Here is a 22,133-nt window from a genome sequence, read left to right as displayed (position 1 = left end):
CACCCTAGAAGAGATATTTGTAGACTTATATCGAAGCTAAGGGTGAAAGAGCGGCTGCGAGACTACAAAAACCAAGTTATCATCTGTGAGTGCGGAGAAGAATGTACCACCAACCATGTCCTGGTAGACTGCGAGGTATACAAGGAGGAGAGAAGGGAACTAGTGAGAACAATGGAGACCAACAACATACCATTCAACACTAAGAACCTACTCTTCCCGAGACCAGATCTGAAACTGCAAATCTTCGAACAAATCCACGCCCTAATGGACACAATTGGACTAAGTAGAATAGTGAAGTAAGAGGGGGTCATGGTGGTTAGACGGGCCCGGCATCTAAACACTAAACTACATAGGGGATTTATTCCAAACTGGCAGGATAGTGGAGTAAGGGGAAGTCACGATCAGACGGACTCGGCATCTAAACACTATTCCACCAAAAACAGACACCAAACCTACAGAGTGGGATAGTGGAGTAAGGGGAGGTCACGATAAGGCTGGCCTGGCACCTAAACACAAACCCCACAAAGATGACATCTACCAAACTAGCAGGATAGTGGAGTAAGGGGGAGTTACGGTCAGATGAACTCGGCACCTAAACACTATTCCGCAAATAAAACTGATACCAAATCCAGAGAGTGGGATAGCGGAGTACGTGGATGCCACGATAAGACGTACCTGGCACCTAAACACTAAAACGATGACATCTACCAATCCAGAAGCAGACGAGATCATCTACCAAACAATATGTTTTATATTAAATAAAGGGAAGAACTTCCCACTAAACCAAATCCATGGCCTAAGGCCAAATGGAAAGATTGCAAAATCATATTCTAAAAAACAGGAATCAGCTTCGGCTCTCCTATGTCTTGTCTGCGATATCACTTATGTGGAAGCAGACGTTTAAACACCAAGAACGAACGAACGAACTTAATCTATGTGATTACCTTGTGTAATCTCCTTGAGGTTAGCTGACAGCATGTAGAAACTAGGCATAGAAGTCACATATCCTAATAGTATAAAACATATTAGCAACCCAAATCAGTTGATAGTCATAACTTTAAAAATGCTTGGATTCTTATCTACTGCCTAGTCCTCTACCAAGAATATGTGACGATACTGACACACCCGTGTCCACTGTTTCTACTTCAAGTTCTTTGCCGTCACACAATAATTTTATCAGGAACCACCTGGCAACCTATTATTTGCCATTACTCAATATTTTAACTATTTTTCATTCACCGAAAACAAAATATTCCGTACATAGACTCAAAATGTACCCATGTGAATCACTGCCTATTATTAGCTATAAACCATGAACTTATTTTCCGTAATGAAACTACGTCTTTTAAGACTCCATATAGAAATTCCCATCTACAGTGGCATTTTTCTGCAATCTCGCTGTCGCACGGATATCATCGCTTATCATATAAGGCAGTGCTTACTATGAAACTAATAATATGCTTGATTTTGGACCCATTTTACTCGCAAAGAGATACACTGTCAAAAGTGAAAATGGACGTTTTTGATTTTTGTCTTAATAATGAGTAATCGCTCCACCAATCCTCAGACTTTCAGCAATTCATCGTGGCATGCTCCTAATTAACCGTCCAATCAGGATTTTGGGCAATCTGACCCACTCCCCTTGCAATGCCACGGCCAATTCTTGCAGTGTTGTTGGTTGACGTTTACGAACACATCTCCAGATCAAATTAAACGTAACACACTAATGCAAAGATACACTAAACAGTAAATCTTATGCAAGAACCGATAGGAAAGCAAACATGGATAGGATAAACCAGCAAGCGGCAGTTTTCATCAACCCTTCCTTGAAGTGTCAAATTTGACAATGAACCCCTCCCACGTGTATGGCGCTATTTCGTGTCGCACATGCAGCTCAGTGGTTCTGTTGGGACGATAAGTTATTTATCTGTGAACATACTCTCAAAGCATGTCAAGTGTCCATGACTATATCATATCACAACCTGCATAGGTATTTGCATTCCAATATCCCCTACTTTTTTTGAAGAGTATATTTAAACAGATTATTCTTTTAGTCATATTTGAAAATGTTTCTGCCTTTGCCTGTGTTTTGAATTTCAGTGAATCATGAAAGAGTTACCGCTCTTGCTTCAATAACTATACTGATAATTTATTTGTCTCACACCTTTTCTGTTACACAAAACAAACTAGTTGCATGGGAAATAACTCTTGTTTTCTAGGAACTGTATATATTTTACAAATACAGGCTTGTTTACTTACAGATGGAAAAACTTTGAAAAAGAACCTGATAAAGAAAAAGATCCAAATTATATGATAGGTTTGATGTATAATCTAACCCCATGGACCTTGTATGCAACTTATATACAACCATTTACTGTCGGTTCCGCACCAAAATCAGCCATTTCTAATATAGTTTACTTCAGAACTAAACCTGACAGTAAGTAATATCCACACATATATATATATATATATCAGTATATTTTTAGGGATTTATAGATGACATATTCTACTATATTTGTTCAAAGTAACAATGAATCTATTTACAGTTACACCACTATGCTAATGTTGTGGAAGTAAATTGTAGCTGAACGTAATGTCCCTTTGATTAAATCTAGTAATTGTTGTTGCCAATAGATGCATCCAATTACTCTTACTTTAATTAAGCTATAAGTATTTTCTGTCATCTATAATTAACCTTGATTAATATATTTAAGAATTTGAAATATTAGTATATTAGTACTATTACAGTAGAATGCAGAAGTCTGGTATAATTACTTTTATTTATTTCTACCTTTAGAACCATCAAGACCAACAAATTTGAAAATATTAGCTAAAGATAAAGGAGAATTACAGGTTCGATGGAATCCACCAGATGAACCAAATGGAAACGTAACACATTATTTAGTTTATTGGAAGCTGCAAGCGTTAGCGCATGAAGATTTTGATCAGAGGGATTATTGTTTAGAACGTGAGTCACTGATTATGTAATAAGATAATATTAATGATAAAACTAATAAGAATCTAGAACAGGGCCGTCATTCCAAAACAAATGTCATTCTGAAAGTTTATGTTGCATTTACTTTTGGCCACTGTAGTTCGGTGATCATGTTGGCTGAGTGGGTAAGACGCTGGCTCGCTAGCCTGGCGGTCGGGTGTTCGATCCCTGCATTGGCCGAGAAAGTTCTCAGATTTTCCGGCGTGGTTCGCCCTTGTCAGTGATGCAGTAGGGAGGGCCTGACAAGGACAGCTGTCTAGTCATTCGGATGAGAAGAAAAACCGAGGTCCCGTATACACATTGGCGTGCACGTAAAGATCCCTTGACAATTGGAATTCGATATAAGAGTAGGCCGTAGTGCTGCTGTCCAGGCAAAATTTCCCTCATAGCACACTGTATGGCGTATGCCCGTCTTCATTAGCCCAGATCGGAGCAAAACAGTAGGACGTTAAACCCCATTTCATTCCACTGTAGTTCCAGATATTGTATTGCAACTTGGGTAATTTAGTCAACTAGTCATTTTCAAACCAGACAAATATCACTAACTTTAAAGCAGTGTTTGATAATAACATATTATCCATTTTGAATTTGAATTGTCTGCTTGTTTGTGTTTTTCTGAGTATTATGTCTTGTCTGTGTATTTGTTTTTGTGTAAATTTTGTGTGGTGCACTTACTATATCTGATAATTACTGTCAGACTTATAGCCTTTGATCTTGTGGATGTTCTAGAGGTTATGTTATTATCTGATTGTCCGCAGTGTTTATGTTCATAATTTGAAGAAGTCAGTTATCTCAAATTTTAATTTATCATCTAATTACCGGTACATGTTTTGTCGAAGAAAGCAGGGGACTATTAAAATGTGTTTGTCCGTGTGTCTGTCTGTCTGGCTGTCTGTCGTCACACTTGTAGGGACACAATAACTCTCCTTCTAATTAAGCTAGAGTGTAAACTTGGCGTAGTGTTTATTAGGTGAATGAATGCCTTGATGGAGTTTGAAGATGAACATTTTCTGCTTAGGGTAAGCAGAGATGAGCAATTTGATTGGTTGATACTTTAAGACACGATAACTTTAGTTCTAATTAAACATATGTTATGCAAGAGCTAAATCGGCCTATTGCAGGTCTTTCTTTGAGCCTGAAATGTTAATTAGACATTAATTATATCCAGACCATAATCAACCCTCGATGTCATCGCTAGCCTGCGATATTTACTGGATTAGGATCCGATCTGCTGCTTTACGCTCATTCATGATTAAATCAAGAAATGGATAATCAAGACTATGTATTTTATCGTACCGACTATAGTAATGATGGTTGAGGCTAGGCCGAAAATTCAATGGCTAAATTCTCGGTTCAGAGTGGATCAATTTGACTGAAATTTTCAGCAAATTCCCTTTACATTATCAAGTTTTTAACTATTATAGTGAGAACTGCCAGCTCTTTATCTCATCTCCCATAATGTATCTTTAATCATTATTACAGCTATTGTTGGGAATAGTAACAAGAATAAAGCTAAAGAAAGGTTTTTGGAAGAAGAAGAAGCAGGCAATAAAACAGTCACAGATGAAAATAGCTGCTGTACTTGTCCAAAATCAAAGAAAGAAATTGAAGAATCTAAGAAGAATCGATTAAATCAAATTGAATTTGAGAATCGTCTGAGAGATATTTTTATTAAAAAAGTGTAAGTATATAATATACAGACTTATGATATACCCACCGAGAAAAATATTGGAATATTGACACAAAAATCTTTTATGGTCAGTACAAGTATAGTAAACATTGGATCTGATTTATTTCCATCTGTTCGTGTCGGAGATACTGTTTGATTAAGCCAAATTTTATATGAATAAGGGGAGGGTGGATAGCTGAATGGTTAGCGTGTACTTACTGTATCATAAAGTCTGTTATCGAGTCAACTGGCGGGGTTTTGATTCCTCGGTTGTACGTGACAAGGAGTAGGGTCGCCTGTCCAAACTTGTGTGTTTTCTCCGGGTCCTCCGGTTTCCTCCCACTGCTAAAGACCCCTACGCGCAATTGAAATATTGAAATAAAATTAAACCATATGTTAGTCCCGAAATGACCTAGAGTGTGTCAAGTGGACGTTAAACCCCATTTCTCTCTCTCTCTCTCTCTCTCTCTCTATGAATAAGGTCAGTGTACCTGGGAATCACTGCCTTAAAATAGAGTCTTAATGGATACATATTTATATTATAAAAGTTAGTTTACATTATATTCTAATTCCTTTTTTCTTTTTACAGGCCTCATTCTAAAGCTCTGAAAACTGTTGTTGATAAAGAAATGAATGTCCACAAATTATTTGATCGAAATAAAAAACTCCGTCAAAGGCAACAAAAACCATCAGAATCGGACATTGAAAAAGGGAAGAGGCGATATACTGCAGACAGTCCAAAAGTCAAAGAGAAAATAAATAAAATAGTAAATGCAGAAATGAATGAAACTTTAAACGGGATTATTAATGGAACGTTTAATGGAACAGTTAATGGTACTAATGAAGAAAATATAACAGAAGATACAAGTCCAGATTTTACTGCCATGCAAGCCATAGTTTATGGTACCAATATAATCATTCCTAATCTCGGACATTTTGAAATTTATCATATCACGGTACAGTACTAAATTAATTTCAGTTTCTATCTATGTATTAAAGTAACATTCTGTAGAAATTTGTATGTGTTGTTAAGTGACATAAAGAAAATAAATTGATTTCAAATATTTCCAATAATAACCACTATTATTATTGCCTTTAATCACTTTAATATTGTGAATTGTCCAACAGCGGACATTAGCACCTGATGAACTTGAAATTTATATACTTTATACACTTATAACCTATGAAAATTGTATACACAAATTGATGAATGGATAACGTGCTGTGGAATATATACAATGATTTAAACAGGTTTTAATAATCACACACCCTGATATATTTGATGGTTTTATTTATGAGTTCATTCAATATTATAAAACTGATATTTTATTAACTTTATGTTTGTAGGTATTGGCTTGTTTGGAAACATTGCAAAATGGTAATTACCTTTGTAGTGACGCCTCAGGATCAACTATCGGTATTGGTAAAACACTTGCGTCTCGTAAGTTTTACTTTAAATGTAATTTTTTACTCTGAATTGATGAATTTATTATTGATTAAATGGAATTAAAATTCCACAGAAAATGCAAAAGGCATTGGGTATTCTAGAAAGCATAAGTCTACCTGCTTCAGTCACAGCATCCATGAGTACTTACAGCTAGATATAATTTCAACTATAGGGTATTGGTCATTACTAAAGTCAAAGTTTAAATTCAGAAGTTCTGTATGAACTTTTAAACGTTTTTAATCGTCATTTAAAGGATTTTAAATTCATTGCATATCTTGGATGTGATATAGTCAAAACAAGCCACCTACATGTATAATCTTCACCAAATCTTTGGTTGGGCCATTTTTTATTACTATCATATTCCGGTTAAAATACAGAGTGACTAATGTTAACATTATATGCTGGCTAATATACAAATGCTATTATTATTAACATCATATAATTTTGGTCATTTTATCTAACAGCCACAGCAGATAATATTAATGATACAACTGTACAAGTGAGGATAAATAATACCAGTGAAGTTATAATAACCTGGCAATCTCCACCCAATCCAAATGGATTAATTATAACATTTGAAGTGGAATATAAAATAATCAATCCAAATAATGTAAGTAAAATAAGGATGTTTTTAAATGCACTCAAATTTTAAACACCCATGTGCACATTGTTATAAGGTTCGTTATAGTTGTCAACCTGACTTTCCACCATTCCATCTTAAGACTCTAAGAAACAACAGTTACGACTGGACTGTTTTGAAATTTTAATAGCGCTATCAGTTTAATAAAAGGAAGCATCCTATTGATTTTTGCTGATAATTTGAATTTAAGTTCTTTCAGAACACTTGGTAAAATTTTGCTACATATTTCGTGAAAACAAAAATATTCAAAACCATAAATAATTGCTTTTCTCAAAAGTTCATACTTTAATAAAGATTTAAGTTTTTATAATTCTATAACAAAACATCAATCCATTATTTATCCAGCTCATGAAGAAATAAAAATTATATGGGTTTGGCCTTACAAACAATATCTCTCAGAATTGTGTCTGTTGATTAGGACTCTTCCAGAGGCCACAGTTGTTATTGAATAATTGTCAAATTATAACTCTTACAGTGACTAGCCTATACGGTAGATCTATTTTTGCACAATAAATGTTGCTGTAAAGCGGTGGACACACTAGCCGAATGATTCGCCTGAATCGTTCGGCCGAATCAATCGTCGTCGAAATTCGCCTAGTGTGTCCACTGTCATTCGGCCGAATGATTCGCCTGAATCAAACAGGTTTGATATATTCGGCCGAATATTTATTTGCCTGGTGTGTCCGCTTCGCCGAAGCATTCGGCCGAATATAGAATTCATTAGCCAATCACCACTCAAATCGAGAAGTCACGTGATAGATTGAAGACATCGTCGCCACCATGTTTAATCATGTGACGTGAAAGGTGATGCAATCGACAGGTTGAATCGGGCGAAGCATTCGGCTAGTGTGTCCACCCATTCGGCCGAATATATGCATATTCTGCAAAAATTGTTGAAAACACCTTTATGTAGGCCAGTGTTTCAATACTTAATAAATAACTAGGTCAAAATTTGTTATGGTCTCAAGTTCAATCCTGTGGATCCATCATATCACTTTTGAATGTATGTATTTATTATTATTTTTAAACAGATTAATCCTGTACGTATTTGTTTACCCCATAAAAAATATCGAGAAATAAATGGGTACCGTTTTGAAAAAGTAACACCAGGCAATTACACGTTTAAAATACGGGCTACATCTTTAGCTGGAAATGGAACTTGGACTGTACCTAAATATTTTCATATAAAACCCCCAACAGGTAAGATGTTTACAAATTTCCAAATATATACTTTATGTTAATTATTCTAGTCAAATGAATATATGCGGTAAAGGATTCTAGTTATAATTCTTGGTAAAAGCTCATTAAAAAATGATGGTTTAGGAAATGTAGGAAAATTACTGGTTTGATAAGTTACTTAAAGTATTTATTTGTGTGTTGCAAAAAACATCGCAATAATTTCATTCTCAAAAAGAAAAATATTGTTTTAGAAAATAAAGTCACAAGGATCTTTGTTATACGCCCTCATTTTCATGTGGACGTATTATGCTGTTGCTCCTGTCTGTCCGGGGGGGTGGATGGCCGAATGGTTAGCACGCGCGCGCTGTATCATACGGTCTGTCATTAAGTCAACTGGAGGGATTTTGATTCCCCGGTTGTACGTGACAAGGAGTAGGGTCGTCTGTCCAACCTCGTGGATTTTCTCCGGGTCCTCCGGTTTCCTCCCACTGCTAAAGATCCCTATGCGCAAGCAAATTATTGAAATAAAAATGAACCATGTGTTAGTCCCGAAATGACCTACATGTAGTTTGCGTCAAGTGGACGTTAAACCCCATTTCTCTCTCCTGTCTGTCCGGACCTCCACAATTTGTTTGTGGACGCTCTACAGGTCACAATTTTTATCCGATTTTGACGAAACATGAAATATAGATCTCTCTCCCTAAGATCTTGGTTCCTTTCGATATTGGCATGTATCAGACCATAACTTCATGGATTATGGCCCCTGATTGTACAAAAAATAACGTTTTTAGCTTGTGGACATTCTAGAGGTCACAATTTTCATCTGATCTTGATGAAACTTGATATGTATATTTATAACCCATATATATCCCCGTTACACCATAATGTCGATTGAGTTTGAAGTTTGTGAAAATCGGACCAAAACTGCCGGACAAAATGGCCGCTCCTTGTACACAAATAGTGTAAAAGTATGTGATACCAAGGTTGTGGACCCTCTAGAAGTCACAATTGTTATCCGATTTTAATGAAACTTGAAATATATGTTTATAACCCAATGATCTTGGTTCCTTTGGTATTCTCGCATATCAGACAGTAACTTCCTGCATTATGGCCCCTGATTGTACGAAAAATCGTGTTTTTTTAGCATGTGGATTCTCTAGAGGTCAATATTTTTATCCGATTTTAAAAAACGATTAAATATATCACCATTCCACCATAATAAAGGTTGACTTTTAATTTTGGGAAAATCAAAACGAAACTGCCCAACAAAATGTCCACTCTTTGTACGCAAACTGTGTAAAAGTATATAATATGAAGGTTGTAGACCCTTTAGAGGTCACAGTTTTTATCCGATTTTGATGAAACTTAAAATATATCTTTATATCCCAAAGATCTCACTCCCTTTTGATATGTGCAGATTTCAGAGCATAACTTTCTGGATTATGGCCCCTGATTGTACGGAAAATCGCTTTTGTTTTTTAGCTTGTTCTCTATCCATCTCTTGCCTGTCTATAACTACGGTAATAGTATTGACGAGTAGTTGACAAAGAAGTTAATCAACTTAATGGCAAGTAAGGTGTTAATTATTGGGAAGATAATTAATGTCTAATCACATTGTTTTGTTCACTTCTAAAATTTTAAGTTTAATGTCTTCAAGTTTATCACACCTATCCAAATTCGATGAAATAAACATTCATTTTCAAGAAGAAACAATTATCACTACATTAAAAGTAAGGAATATTGGAGCTACCATTGACCCTAACCTTTCATTCAAGTGTCATATATAGTCAATATGTTCATCAGCTTTTTACCACCTTAAACAGATCTCCCGAATACAGAAATATCTCACTCCAGAAATAACAGAAAATCTCATCCAAGCCTTCATCACTACAAAACTAGACTACCACAATGCTCTGCTCTATGGACTTCCTGACTATCAAGTCAGAAAACTACAAAACATTCAAAACTTTGCAGCACGACTTTTAACTAAAACAAGGAAATTTGATCATATCAAACCAGTACTCCGTTCCCTACACTGGCTGCCCGTCAAAAAACGAATTGTTTTCAAAATCTTGCTGCAAACTCATAAAGCCTTGAACGACAAATCACACCATTAATTATTTTTAAAACAGCTGTTAAACCGATGTGAGAACAACACAAGAGCCTTGAGGTCATCATCAACAAATAAACTGTTAACTCCATCTGTGAAATTATAACTAGAAAAACTAACTTTTTCATTCTCAGGTCCTACCTGTGGAATAATCTTCCCAAAGAATTATGGATGGTTAAATCGATTGACCAATTCAAACTCGAGTTGAAAACATGCCTATTCAACAATTAGTTCTTTCATAGTGTTAGTTGATTGGAAGCGCATTAGAAAATTTAACGTAATCTTACGCTATATAAATCTATTATTATTATTATATTATTATTATTATTATTATTATTATCCCTGATGATGTTTTTAGCTTGTTGACCCTTTAGAGGTCGCAATTTTTATCCTTTAATACTTATGAAACTTAAATTAAAATATATGTTTATATCCCAAAGATCTTGGTTCCTGTCGATATTGACGCATGTCAGACCATAACATCCTGGATTATGGCCCCTGATTGTACGAAAAATCCCTTTTTTTTAGCTTGTTCTCTGTCCAGCTCTTGCTTGTTTAAATATTCAAAAGACTCTTCCGACAACCGTTACCAATTGCTCTGCTTCACAATTCACAATTTTTATCCAATTTTGATGAAAATTAAAATATATGATTATATCCCAAACTAGAGTCAACAACTTTTGTCGAATCAAAAGTTCTTGGATGATTTCTACTTTGTTTGTGAACATTCGAGAGTTCAGTTATTCTGTAGCTCTCAGTGGATGTTACAGACATTGCCATCGTTTCCTGTTTTTTTCCCCAGATTTAGAAATGGTTCACACCTTTCAAAAGATGCTAATTAAAATGTTTAAAGCATGGTCTAAACCAGTTCATTGTTGACTGTTCTTCTTTCCATGAACATGAAGGATTTAAATGCAAATGCTGATAATTTAACATTACAATTTTTATATTATTTGTTAGATGAAAAAGTTTTAATGGGAACAGTTATAGCTGTAATAGTGATAGTAGTCATACTGGTCAGTATCATCATAGGTATTGTTGTATGGTTTGTTGCAAAAAGCAAGTAAGTACCACTATATTTAACAATGCTTGGAGAATTAGAATGCCTTCAACATTATTCATGTTAGTTTTTATAGATCTCACATTGTCTGTGTTTTGCTGATTTATTTACCATAAAGGGGAAGTCCCCAATTCCACAGAAACTTGCAGTTCTAATGATTGCTATGACTGGTTTCATTGGGGACCTTTTTTTTTAACCTTTGAGCGATGTTTACTCAACGTACCAATGAAACTTATCAAAAGAAATCCAGAGATTTCAGATGAATTTATAGATTTTTTGTGCCTAAAGAATCATTTTCAAGATGACATAACTTATGTTATCAGCAAAATATTTAAATTTGAAAATGGAAATACACATTATATTTCGCAACATTTGACAGGATTCGCCTTTTGTAAAACCTTTTTGAATTTTAAAAAGTATCAAATGACAGAATTGGCTATTTCTCGGCATTGATGAGAATGTCGGCATATCTTGTCCAATTCAGACGTCTGTGCACAATTTGTTTGTGGACACTCTTCAGGTCACAATTTTTATCCAATTTTGACACAACTAGAAATAGGTTTATATACAAAAGATATTGGTTCCTTTCGATATTGGCATTTATAGGACTGTAACTTCATTATGGCCCCTGATCGCAAGAAAAATCACGTTTTTAGCTTGTGGACACTCTTAGAGATCACAATTTTCATCCGCTTTTGATAAAACTTGAAATGCATATTTATAATAACCCAACGATCTTGTTCCTTTCGATATTCGCGCTATTCGGATCTTAACTTCCTGAATTATGGCCCCTCATAGTATGAAAAATCACGTTTTTAGCTTGTGGTCCCTCTACATGTTACAATTTTTATCCGATTTAAAAAAACATTCAAATATATAACCGTTACACCATAATGTCGCTTGAGTTCAAATTTCATGAAAATTGGACCAAAACTGTCAGACAAAATGGCCGCTCCTTGTATGCAAACAGTGTAAAAATATGGTATATCAAGGTTGTGGACGCTCTGGATGCCACAATTTTGATCTGATTTTAATAAAACTTGAATGCATGTTTATAATGGATCCTTTAGATATTCGCGCATATTGTAATTGGATCGTATATAACTTCCTGAATTAAGGCCCCTGATCGAACGGAAAATCACCTATTTAGCTTGTGGTCCCACTTCAGTCACAATTTTTATTCGATTTAAAAAAACGTTCGCATATATCATCGTTACACCGTCATGTCAGTTGGATTCGAATTTTGAGAAAATCAAAATGAAACTGCTGGACAAAATCACTGCTCTTTGTACTCAAATTGTGTAAAAGTATTTAATACGAAGGTTGTGGAACCTCCAGAGGTCATAATTTGTATCCGATTTTGATGAAACTTAAAATATATCTTTATATCCCAGAGATCTCAGTCACTTTCGATATTTGTGCATTTCAGACCATAACTTTTTGTTTAATGTCCCCTGATTGTACGGAAAATTGCTTTTGTTTTTAGTTTGTTCTCTATCTATCTCGTGCAAAATTTGGGTGTATCTTGCATGGCTACTGCTGTTTTTTTTTAGCTTGTTCTCTATCTATTTCTTGCAAAATGTGGGCCTATCCTGCCTGGCAACTGCTGATTGTCAGATTTTGATTAAACTTAAAATATATGTTATTATCCCAAAGATCTCAGTTTCTGTCAATATTCGCGCATTTCAAACTATAATTTACTGGATTATGGCCCCAGATTGTACGAAAAATCATGTTTTTTATTGTCCCCCGCCTTTCGAAGAAAGCAGGGGACTATTAAAATGGGTTCGTCCGTCTGTCTGTCCGTCTGTCCGTCCGTCTGTCTGTCCGTCTGTCTGTCCGTCACACTTTTTGGGACACAATAACTCTCTTCCTAATTGAGCTAGAATGTTCAAACTTGGTGTATGTGTTTATTAGGTCAATGCCTTGATGGAGTTCGAAGATGAGCATTTTCCGCTTAGGGTAAGCAGAGATAAGCAATTTGATTGGTTGATGCTTTGGGACACGATAACTCTCTTCCTAATTGGGCTAGAATGTTCAAACTTGGTGTATGTGTTGATTAGGTCAATGCCTTGATGGAGTTCGAAGATGAGCATTTTCCGCTTAGGGTAAGCAGAGATAAGCAATTTGATTGGTTGATGCTTTGGGACACGATAACTTTTAATTGAGCTAGAATGTTCAAACTTGGTGTATGTGTTTATTAGGTCAATGCCTTGATGGAGTTCGAAGATGAGCATTTTCCGCTTAGGGTAAGCAGAGATAAGCAATTTGATTGGTTGATACTTTGGGGCACGATAACTCTCTTCCTAATTGAGCTAGAATGTTCAAACTTGGTGTATGTGTTGATTAGGTCAATGCCTTGATGGAGTTCGAAGATGAGCATTTTCCGCATAGGGTAAGCAGAGATAAGCAATTTGATTGGTTGATGCTTTGGGACACGATAACTTTAGTTCTAATTAAGTGAGATTGATGAAACTTGGTGTATAGATTTATTATATGAATACCTTAACTAAGTTCGATAATGAACATTTTTTGCTGAGGGTAAGCAGAGTGATAAGCAATTTTATTGGTAGAAACTTTGGAACACAATAACTCTCCTTCTAATTGAGGTAGAATGTTCAAACTTGGCATAGGTGTCTATTAGGTGAATGTTTAAACTTGATGTATATGTAGATGTTCATTAGGTGAATGTCTTGACTGAGTTCAATAATTAACATTTCGAGCTGAAGCTAAGCAGAGCTAATCGATTTCATTTGTCGATGGTTTGGGACAAGATAATCTTGATTCTATCTGATAGAGAGTGATGAAACTTAGTGAAAAAAATAAATGTGCGATTAATTAATATGTGTCATCTATTTATTTTGCAATTTCGGCGGGGGACATCAGCCTCACTGTTGGCTTGTTTGTTAGCTTGTTGTCTATCCAGCTCTTGTTGGAAGTTTAGGTTATAAAAGTTATTAATAAATATTTAAAATAAGAAACAGTTGGATGCATTGTAAACGGCTAATTTTTACACCGTTTTTTTCCCTTTTGTATCAAAATGGTCCAAAAATGTGAACATTTTGTGTACTTTTACTAGACATATTATTCTAGATATATCAGATTTATGTAAATTAAAATTTGGTTTTGAAAAGGCATTAAAATTTTTAGTTTATGTCAAAATTCACACTTTGCACCATGGAGCATATTAACTGTATGAATTTTGTTTTATACAAATTACTTTAAATAATTGATCTAAGTCCCTATAACTAAATTATCGAATTGCAGCAAAAGTAAATTAGTAAGAGAATATTCATAAATAACAAGGCTTTTTGTAAAAACTCAAATCTGCAAAGATTGGTCAAATCAAATAAATTATCAAATGTTAGAATTACGGCAATATTTTAAAACGACATTCGCTGCTTTCAGACATTATTAAGTGATAATAATCCAAATTCTAATAACAACCTTTATAAAAACAATAAGTATATGAAATATGAAAGCTTTATGAGGGAATTTTCCCTGAAATAAATTCTATCAGGGAAATATTTTGAGGTTGCTATTATATAATGGATTTTAGTAATTGCAATGTGCTTTACCAGAATTAATTCTGGAAACTAAAGTATAAATGATCCTTTTTCAGATTTTCTAAAGATCAGGATATGACAACAGTATCTATAAACCCAAGTTATATGCCTACTGCTGATGGTAAGTTACAAAGATAATATTCTCTTCAGATGATCAAAATCTTTTTAACTTGATAACAAATTATGCACCTTCTTCGAAATGGGGTATATTCTAATTCTGTTGAATTTCGGTGTTTTTCGATTATTGCAATGAAAAATGATTACAACAAATAATTACTATTGATTAAGTTAACTTTTGTCAAAATGGCAGAGATTTTATACAGAATACAAACGGATCTTTATTTTATTGATACACAATTCGATAAAATTTATTGCCTTCTCAGACTAAACAGCTATGAACATGTTTTTCTTTGCCTGGCAACCTATCTTTTATTGCGTGTCCTACTTTGACAAACTGCTTCACAGTGGTAATACAAAAGCCTTCTTTAATTGATGATTGACCGTTAAGGTCACGCCCAGTAAAATTCTATGAGTTACGTAACTTACGTTGCATCATATGGCATTGATAACACTTAACACTTGCTTTGTTTACATTGGACATAGAAATACAAACTTGTATTTTATTTATTGTAGTGTGATTTTTTTTTTGTATTGTACTGTGGGTTTTTTTGTATTGTAGTGTATATTCCTGATGAATGGGAGATAGAACGAGATAAAATCAAGTTTATTAAGGAGTTAGGTCAAGGGTCATTTGGTATGGTGTGGGAAGGTATTGCTAAAGATATACAACCTGGTGTAAGAGGAAGCATCCGAGTAGCTGTAAAGGTAATATTAGAAATTCTAGACAAATAGCTTAGATGTGTTTACTGTTTATTAGTAACACTTTAAAGACAAAGATATAGACCTGTACTGAATAATAAGAAAAAGAGGTTTCGATCTAGGCTAAATGAAACCAATGCGCAGTCATTATACATGTTGAAAATATCAGTGGCGTTTTGTTTTTTAAATGGATATTTATCAGTGATCATGCATTTTCGAATTTGATCAAATTTCAACAACTATATTGATGCATATCTCGACATTTGGATCAATCTGAAATCGAGTCTCAATAAGGACACTAATCTTTTGACACTTTGTGATGGAAAAAGATCTTAATTTTTATTCCTTTGAACAACATGCATACCTAGTTTAGAGGGGACTGGCCGGGCCAAAAAAGGGATGGATGGTTTTTTTATAAGACAATGCAGCAATGCAGGACAAAACCTACTGGTGTACGATATAAATTTAAAACATTAATACGTATATGTCAATATCAGTTTCAAAGTGAATCCAAAAAGAACATTCCAAACACAAATAATCAATATCAATATCAGCAAGGTGTTGCAGAAAGTATGCATACTTAGTCTTGAGCATAACTATGAATCTAAGATAATTAAATTAAAAAGTCTAGGGCTATATGGGACCAGATTCCTAAATCAGTGGTAGTAAGCTTGTATGAGCATTACTTCATTTGACAGCAGATGAAAATAATCAATTAAACAATTTGAATTCAAGGCATTCCTAGTTGTCGAGGTTTAATGTACGTTTTAACGATATATGATTCATGCATTTTGTTCTTTCTATATTTTCTCACGTTGGCAGTTGGTGGTTCTTATAGATATTTTAGTTTCAAACTGATATCCTCATCTAACAGCTAGCAAGTATTAGAGAACTGGAAATCATCTGTGTTACTTTTTGTGTCACTCAATCATCATAATGTCTATGGTTTCATAACAACCTGCTAATTTCAAAATTGTATATGGAATATTCTCTATCACATATACATTATCTGTGGGTGATGACATAGCTTTTAAGGACTTAGAATTTAATGTGTGACAATTTTATTTCTAGATTGTAAATGAAGATGCTAATTGGTATGATAAAATGAACTTTTTAAAAGAGGCTTCCATAATGAAGTAAGTTGGGCACCCATAACCCAAAATTTGAATAAAAAAAGCTAGAAAGTAAAATAATACTGGCAGTAATCTAATATTTTTATACGCGCACATGGAAATGTGGTCGTATATTGCCATCATCCCCATCCATACGTCCGTCTGTTGCCCACAATTTCTTGTGAACACTCTAGAATATTTCTTCTGGAGTTTCACTTTGAACCTTGTGAATGTTCAAATGACAAAAATTCTAATCTTATCTGTATTAAATTTATATGCATTATTTGAATTAGTAAAACGAAAAAGCCGGTTGAATTTCAGCATCTGTGTATTACTTCCAGAGTTAAGGCCCTTGTTTCAGTTTGTAGAACCTTATTGTGAACCCTCAAACAACAAAAATTATAATCTGATCTGTATAATCTACAAAAGAATAAATGTGCGACAACCCTTGTCGACCGCTGGGATGATTTAGCTGCTCTGGGCGTATGTTTTGTTGCCTGGCAACCTATCTTGAAATTTCATCATATTCTTGACAAAAATTAAATGCATAAATTCATATGACAAAATCCAAATCTTGTTCTCACAGGTAAAAAGAATGGATTTTTATCATAGCTCATTTCTATATTTTTATTCTCCAGAGCCTTTAAATGTCACCATGTAGTAAAACTACTGGGTGTTGTATCTAAAGGACAACCAGCTCTAGTTATAATGGAGTTAATGGCAAATGGTGACTTAAAAAATTTCCTTAGATCTCATAGACCAGATTCTGAAGTGAGTACAAATATTGTTTTAATTCATTGCAAAAAACACCAGTATAGTATTCTACATTTAAAAGCTAGTCACACAATATCACTTAAAGGGTCGGATCTCAATCTTGGATGTTGTGCCAATAATGCACACAGTAAGGTGATGAATAATGGTGATTGTTGGTTTGTTCGTTGAGCTTAATGTCAACTTTCACCGAGATTGATATCACAGAAAATGATGATATTGTGTTGTTGTTGTCGAGCTTAACGCCCACTACCCCCTAGAGACACAACAATGATGACATTCCATGCTATATATATATATACTATTCAAAAAAAGTAGGGGATATTTGATTTTTAAGTGTTATTAAAGTCACCTAATGAAACTGACGAAGAAACAAATGACAAAATGAAATGAAGTTCACATTCATCGATTTATTCCAAATGATCGTTAGACTAAGTAAGGCACAGACTGACCATTATAAGGGTAAAATGATACCCGGGGTCAAACAGCAAAGTTACCACAGCATCACAAAAAGTCAGTAACGGGTAAATCCTCCTCTGTTTGCCAAACAAGCATTGATCCGACGTGGCATACTCCTAATGAGACGTCTAAGGTCATTTTGGTCCAGATTGTCCCATTCCTGTTGCAACGCAGCAGCAAGTTCTTGGACATTGGCAGGACGTTGTTGACGTTGACGTAACCTCTGTCCAAGCATGTCCCAGACATGCTCGATGGGGGAGAGGTCGGGACTCAGTGCTGGCCAAGGTAATGTGGTGATGTTCTGTTGTTGGAGGTAACCTGTAACGATCCTGGCCCTGTGACATCTTGCGTTGTCATCCTGGAAGATGAAACGGCGGCCATGACGTCGTGCGAACGGCACAACATGGACTGCCAAGATGTTGTCCCGGTAGTACTGGCCTTTAACACGCCCTGCAACAACATGTAAAGCCGTTCTTCCAGCAACAGTGATGCCTCCCCACACCATAACAGAACCACCCCCAAATCGATCATGTCTGATGATGTTAACGTCTTGGAAGCGCTCGTTTCGACGACGCCACACCCTCCTACGTCTGTCCAAAAAATCAACAGTGAACCTTGACTCATCTGAAAACATCACATTGCTCCAGCGTCGATTATCCCAGTGTTGACGATCCCTACACCAACGACGTCTTGCCTGAATGTGATGATCTCTCAAACAAGGGATCACGCGAGGACGTCGGGCGCGAAGGTGACCCCTATGCAGTCGATTCCGAATCGTCTGGCCACTCACTCTCACACCAGTGTCTGTTTGAAGACGAGCGCTGATCTGATTTGCTGTGATGACACGATTTCTCAAGGCCAAGGTACGGATAAATCGATCCTGGGCTTGAGTTGTCGCCCTTGGTCGACCTGAGCGTGGTCTGTCCTGTACAGATTGTGTATCACGGTATCTGGACCATAGCCTGGTTATGACAGACTGAGAAACATTCATCGTCCGCGCCACAACCGCCTGTGTTGTGCCGATCTGTAGCATGCCAAGGGCACGTAACCTTTCATTTTGGGTAAGCCGACGCATATCAAAATTTGTTTTCTGGTCACTAAAACAATTAAACTGATGTTTCCACCCTGGAATTCAATGCCACAATGACTGTAACATTCAAAGTCAGAGTCGTGCAAATCTTGGGTTGGACCCCCATGATGATCCCAAGCATCACCTGCATTCCATGCGGTAGCTATTGGTGCGTTTGGGCGTCACATGTAACTGGAAATGTTTCTTCTGTTAGGTTTTATAGTGACTTTTTTCGTAGTCATTTGCATATTTTAGTATTATGCCCCCAAAATCAAATATCCCCTACTTTTTTTGAATAGTATATTTAAATGTATAGGGTTTCACATCAGAAGTTCAATGTCAATAGAAAAACGTGGACAGTCAATGGTAAACATACTAGTGTGTAGCAGTAACTTATTAAGTGTCATTAATTATTAGCCATCAGCAATCACGTTAATTTGTGTGAATTACGAGAAATAGTTTTTACTTCCAGCGATAAGTTACACACTTTTCAATCACGCCCATGGCTAGTTATTTGCATCTTTCCTTGTTACTATTCTTAGACAGGTAGATATTTACCTTTGGTTTAGATATTAACCCCATTAAGGTACAAACTTGATCTTTGTCTGCGATATTACCATTGGTGGAAGCAGACAGTAAACCCCACAAACGAACAAACGCAATTCATTTCAGTTAAATTGTCTCAGTGTTTTGTTCATCAAGTTTTTCAGTATAAACATGTTTTATTTACCATAAAACAGTGAAGTACAACCATAGCATACTTTAATTTTTGGGATACATATATCCAATTTTCCTCTTTTTTAGCCAATGATTTCATACATTTCTTTTTAAAAATAGGAAGAAAATCGTCCACCACCACCTACATTAAAAGAAATATTACAAATATTGGGAGAAATAGCTGATGGAATGGCATATTTAGCTGATAAAAAATTTGTTCATAGAGATTTAGCTGCCAGAAATTGTATGGTATCAGAAGCCAATGTTGTAAAGATAGGAGGTAAATTTGACCAGATATTTTATCATTGTACACTTAAAATGGTTTACAGGCCTGACAAACTATCAGCCACTGATGAATTAGTATCTGTCATTTTAAAAGATACATTCCCACGAAAGTATTTATCAGATAGTATTTCCAATAATAGTATGGCAATTTTGGTATATATGGAAAGTAGAGACACCTAATCTTATTTCAAAAATAATACTAGATTCCCCGAACAACATTTATGGGGCGCCCACAAGGCAAAAATGTAAGTGTCTCCCTAACTGGCAGACTCTCAGTTTCCTCTTTGCTCGACATAATATTTTTTAAATTTGTGTACGAGGCCGTATACATGTCTTCAATGATGAGAGATGTGAAGCAGTATTATGGCCCTGGTTGTGATACAGTGTTTGGTATCTGTTGATTGAATGGCTAGCGGTTGTGATAACATTGAGAAATTTTAATGTACAAAAGACTTTAATGGGGGATAAAGAAAGGGGCAGAGGATAAATCGAAAATTTACTAAGACTTCTATTATTTATGGTAAATGGACAATGAATAACAAAAAATACAAGCTGGAAATGGATTTTCCCCACAAGTCAAGTAACATGATCAACAAGGGTTGCCTTAAATAGATTGAGGAACTTTCCTTCTAATTAAAATGTTTTGAGAGGGATTTGGAGCAAAATTTCAATAGATAAATTGGTTTGAACATGTTTTTAGTTCACATATATCATCAAATCATACAGTTTGTACTGGGAAGGTATCTTTAACATTGTGCTGGGCATGTATTAAAAATATCAATAAAAACACTGAAGGAAGACATCTGTGCCAGACAAAATGTCAGGCACCAGAACGGTTGTGTCTGACAAAGCCTGAATTTGTGTCAGTCAATGTCTGTGATAGGTGTCTTAAGTTATATAATTTGTCTGATGAATATACTTATTATTTGTTATTTTTAACCTTATTAATTGTCTATGATTTGGCACGACCAATACAGTCTGTAATTATATTCTATCGATCTGTTATTGAGTCATGATACTGACTGGTAGGATAGTGCAAGATAAAGTTAGCTTAGAATGAAAATTATGTAGCAAAAATAGGACAGAGAAAAGGGAGATGACTACATCACAGAATGACTCAGAAGAGCTGGACAAAGGGTGTTACAAACTCTATTATCTTAGATCAGTCACTGACAGTTTTAGGTAGCAACCAACCACACTATACCATTAGAATCAACCTTGTATACAATTGGCTTTGAAGATTCTCAAAGCTGTGCACTGTATAGTATACAACAGCTAAAGTTTTAAGATCACATGATCTTAACACTATTAAAAGAAAATATGTCGGATGTCAGTGTTTCTCTGAGTAAAAGTGTTTATTAATATGTGTGATAAACTCTCATGCTATTTACAAATGTAAATATTATTTGTACTTTTATTTCCTTATCGTGTTGTATTACAAACTGTGACTGGCCTTTTAAACTGTTCAACAATTTGATTTATATATTAAATTTCTGTTTTACAGATTTTGGTATGACCAGAGATATCTATATGACAGATTACTACAGAAAAGGGGGTAAAGGTCTTTTACCAGTTCGTTGGATGGCACCAGAATCATTACAAGATGGAATATTTACAACCATGTCCGATGTCTGGTAAATATAAAATGCTAAGTGAATCATTTTTTGTTGACCCTCAGTAGACAGTGTTCAGACCATTTTGTTTGGTAGTGCAATATGTCCGATTTAGTATATTATTTGATAAAGATTTGTATTTGATATTTGACTTTCAAAATTGTTCACCAAGGTAAGATAGACCTACTGCTTGATCATCATCATCAATCATCATCATTTGAAAATAGAAATTCAATGCAAATTCTAAAACTATAAATCTGATGGTTTTTGTTTATAATTAGATCAGATGGGAATATGCATCTAAATACTGTTTTCATGAAATGAAATGAAATGAAATGGGGTTTAACGTCCTGCTGTTCTGCTCCAAACTGCGCTAATGAAGACGGGCATACGCCATACAGTGTGCTATGAGGAAAATTTTGCCCAGGCAGTGGCACTATGGCCTCCTCTTATTTTGAATTTCAACTGTCAATGCGTACACGGGACCTCAGTTTTTCCTTACATCCGAATGACTAGACAGGCTAGACTGTTTTTTTGTCAATAATCAAAGGGCAATTTCAATTTGGATTAACTGTGACTGAATATTGGCACAAGAATTGGTTTTAATAACAATACCGAAGTT

The 22,133-nt window shown here is 35.2% G+C and overlaps 1 protein-coding gene across 1 annotated transcript in view; it reads left to right on the top strand.

Annotated features, from left to right (window-relative positions):
• The window catches only part of LOC126818035 (putative molluscan insulin-related peptide(s) receptor), a 134,997-nt gene that overhangs the window by 69,746 nt on the left and 43,118 nt on the right, over positions 1-22,133 (top strand). Inside the window, exons 10-21 of the mRNA XM_050545210.2 lie at positions 2,262-2,437; positions 2,798-2,968; positions 4,478-4,676; positions 5,254-5,620; positions 6,012-6,105; positions 6,576-6,721; positions 7,783-7,951; positions 11,001-11,103; positions 14,723-14,787; positions 15,346-15,491; positions 16,557-16,621; positions 17,236-17,372. Of these exons, the coding sequence (XP_050401167.2) occupies positions 2,262-2,437; positions 2,798-2,968; positions 4,478-4,676; positions 5,254-5,620; positions 6,012-6,105; positions 6,576-6,721; positions 7,783-7,951; positions 11,001-11,103; positions 14,723-14,787; positions 15,346-15,491; positions 16,557-16,621; positions 17,236-17,372 (1,838 nt within the window). The remainder of the gene's footprint in view (positions 1-2,261; positions 2,438-2,797; positions 2,969-4,477; positions 4,677-5,253; positions 5,621-6,011; positions 6,106-6,575; positions 6,722-7,782; positions 7,952-11,000; positions 11,104-14,722; positions 14,788-15,345; positions 15,492-16,556; positions 16,622-17,235; positions 17,373-22,133) is intronic.

Source organism: Patella vulgata, chromosome 4, assembly GCF_932274485.2.
Source record: "Patella vulgata chromosome 4, xgPatVulg1.2, whole genome shotgun sequence".
NCBI lineage: Eukaryota > Metazoa > Mollusca > Gastropoda > Patellidae > Patella > Patella vulgata.
This window is presented reverse-complemented; position numbering and strand designations above follow the sequence as displayed.